A 2690-nucleotide genomic window follows, 5' to 3' on the forward strand; every position below is an offset into this window, starting at 1 on the left:
TATGCACTCTTTAAAAGCTAAATATAGGGGAAATGCAGATAATGTCGGCCTAAGTGTCCCTAATTTGGGCCCATACATAAATTCAGCAATCGACTAAATTTTCAATAGAAACCCAAAATATCCATTAGTAACGTCCCAATGACGCGTTCATCTAGATAAAATAGATAAATAGCAGATTTTTAGCGATGGGCCCAATCTTACATTACTCACATTAGCCATTATCTTATTTATGGGCAGAGTTGTCGTGGAACTGCTCTGTTGATATTTTGGTTGTTCGCAGATGTTTAACGTTCACATTGGAAATTCTGTCTGGATTTTCTAATGTTCCTATTTGTTTTACATGTACGAAGAAAATATAAACCTCTTTAACTGCCTGCACGTAGATTGAGAGTGATGCCTTTCTTATAAGAATTATGTTTAGGTAGGAAAGTTCATTCAACCGTATAATGAATAATAGGTAAGTTTTTTTTTAAACTAGCTTAGATAATAATACGAGATTAATGTTTACCCAGATTTACCCCGTATAGTAAAGGTTAAGGTCCTAGGAATCTCATATTCGAACTAGGAAAGACTCTTAAAATTTTGACCAACTGTGGCATTCACGTAGAACGGATTAACGGTATTTTTCGTCAAAACCAACATTAGATACAGGTAAAATTATTCAATGGTAATCCCTCTTAGGTACCTGCATTTATCAAGTCTACCTAAAGATACGATCCACTGAGGCTATATTGTCGTTCCCCGTACTCACATCGTCAGTCCAAAGTGTTCTTTCTTCCGTTACATCCATAACATAACAATTTGAACCCGATTTCAATGGCGCTCTCCAAAACAACCGGAACCCACATCCATCACCTTCCGGAGGAAACTATCGATTATATAATGAGCTTCCTTCCGCTGTGCGATCGCAAAGCATCTTCTCTCGTATGCCGACGCTGGGCTGTACTGGCTTTTTCGTACCGCTATCTGGCTAGCGTTCGGCTGAGACTCAAAGAGCAGGAACTAATCGAGAAGCGATTGGTTGTTGACGTGTTGGAGAAAAGTTGGCGAACGTACCGGAACCTGACGGTGGACTTCGGTAGCAGTGGAATAGACGTGGTGTTGATTTTGGTGATTCTGATAAAGTTTGGTGAATATATTGAGGTATTCGGTAGCCAGTCGTTGTTCACACCGGTACAATTGAAGGAAATGCTTCAGAAATTACCAAATTTGAGGAGACTGGTCGTCAATGTCACCAACGACGCTGAGGCTTATTTGAGAACGCAGGAGTTTCCGGTGTTGGCACATCTAGTCGATTTAAGATCAACCGACGCTATTTTCGATGTACCGGGTTTTAACGTCTCTCGGGTGATGCCCAGTGTGCGGAATTTGAGTATGTATTTCCGACGCAACGTTACGGAGACTTCGTTTCAAGCGTTGGGAGCATTGTCGCCACAGTTAAAAACATTGGAGGTCTTTGCAGACTTCAATCGAGCTCCGATTGAACTGTTGGATTTACGTCACTTGGAAACGCTTAAGCTTTGGGGAACTAATTTCTATTTGGATAATGAGTCGTTGCGTCAGCTTTTCACGGGTATTCCCAAGCTAAACGTACTTTTTCTCCACATTCGAATGTCGGTTTCACTGTTAGAAGTGATTTGCGACAACTGTCCTCAGTTGACCACTTTTGGATTCATCGCAGATAGGATGGAACATAGATCGCTTTGCATTCTGGAGAAGCTAAAGAACTTAAAGGTATGCAATGAACATGTCTTATTTAATCCAATCGATAATTAATATCCTCTACATTGATACAGATTCTTCTCATCGATGGATGCCTGAAACACCACATGATTGATGGCTGTAAACCGTTACCGACCGTTGAAACCTTCTGTCTCTATTGGCACAAGAAGCTTCTCGATCAGGGAGCATTCGTCAAGCAGTTGAACTACATGCTACCGAGCGTTCGGGCTCTCAAGGTCATTGGCACCCGGAGCAAGCAAATGGACAATGCTCTTATGATCCACATCGGTAGAATCTTCACCAAGCTCAATCGATTGACCGTGGCAGATTTCGAGTTTCCCGAGGAGAGGCAGCTTGCGGGCGATGGTTTTGATTGGCTTGGGGATCTGGTAAACGTAGAGCAGCTAACTCTTAGCAGTATGGCACTGATGAGGATCGGTTCACAACGGCAGAGCAGTGTCAAGCGGCTGCGGTTGGAGCATTTTGACTGGTTGCTGGGGGATAGCTTGCTGCAGGTGGCAAACATATTTCCCTGTTTGAAGTATTTGAAGATAAACCGGTGTGCACTGATCACGGGCAAGGATGTGGAGATGGCTCAGCGAGCGATGCCCAACTGCGTGATCAATTTCGTTGACCGAAAGCCACGGTGGTTGTATCGTGCCGTTCTCAGCGTTGCTTGAAGGTGAATTTTAAGTGATTAGATATTTGTCGTGTTTGTAATAGTTTTAAATCACCTTTGAAATATACATTTCCGTTGGTCTAGTTCAAATGAGCGCTCTTCATCAGTCATTTTGCATTTTGGATAGGTATACCAGTCATGGCTATACGTTCCTATTGTGGTATGTTCCAATTATGGCCTATGGAATTCCCACATGCCATGTTTGGAACACATCATAATAGAATCGTATGGCCATGCGGAACTAGAGTTTTAAAAGTTGAAACTTTTGTTTTTGGATTTTAAGTGTTAT

At 42.2% G+C, this 2690-nt stretch overlaps 1 protein-coding gene across 1 annotated transcript; it reads left to right on the forward strand.

Moving 5' to 3' along the window:
* The first annotated feature begins 807 nt into the window (after window positions 1-807).
* On the forward strand, window positions 808-2402 carry LOC135704409 (uncharacterized). The gene is made up of 2 exons (XM_065225858.1): window positions 808-1734; window positions 1797-2402. The coding sequence occupies exons 1-2, from the start codon at window positions 817-819 to the stop codon at window positions 2400-2402; spliced, it is 1524 nt and encodes a 507-aa protein (XP_065081930.1). The 5' UTR covers window positions 808-816.
* The last annotated feature ends 288 nt before the right edge of the window (window positions 2403-2690 follow it).

This window comes from Ochlerotatus camptorhynchus, unplaced genomic scaffold, assembly GCF_037179485.1.
Source record: "Ochlerotatus camptorhynchus isolate MF236.1 unplaced genomic scaffold, CSIRO-AGI_Acam_v1.1 ptg000239l, whole genome shotgun sequence".
NCBI classification, from domain to species: Eukaryota; Metazoa; Arthropoda; class Insecta; order Diptera; family Culicidae; genus Ochlerotatus; species Ochlerotatus camptorhynchus.

Coding starts and splice junctions, on each gene's coding strand:
- LOC135704409 (XM_065225858.1), top strand. CDS start 817: ATGGCGCTCTCCAAAACAACCGGAACCCACATCCATCACCTTCCGGAG. Junction 1,735..1,796: donor AGAAGCTAAAGAACTTAAAG/GTATGCAATGAA, acceptor ACATTGATACAG/ATTCTTCTCATCGATGGATG.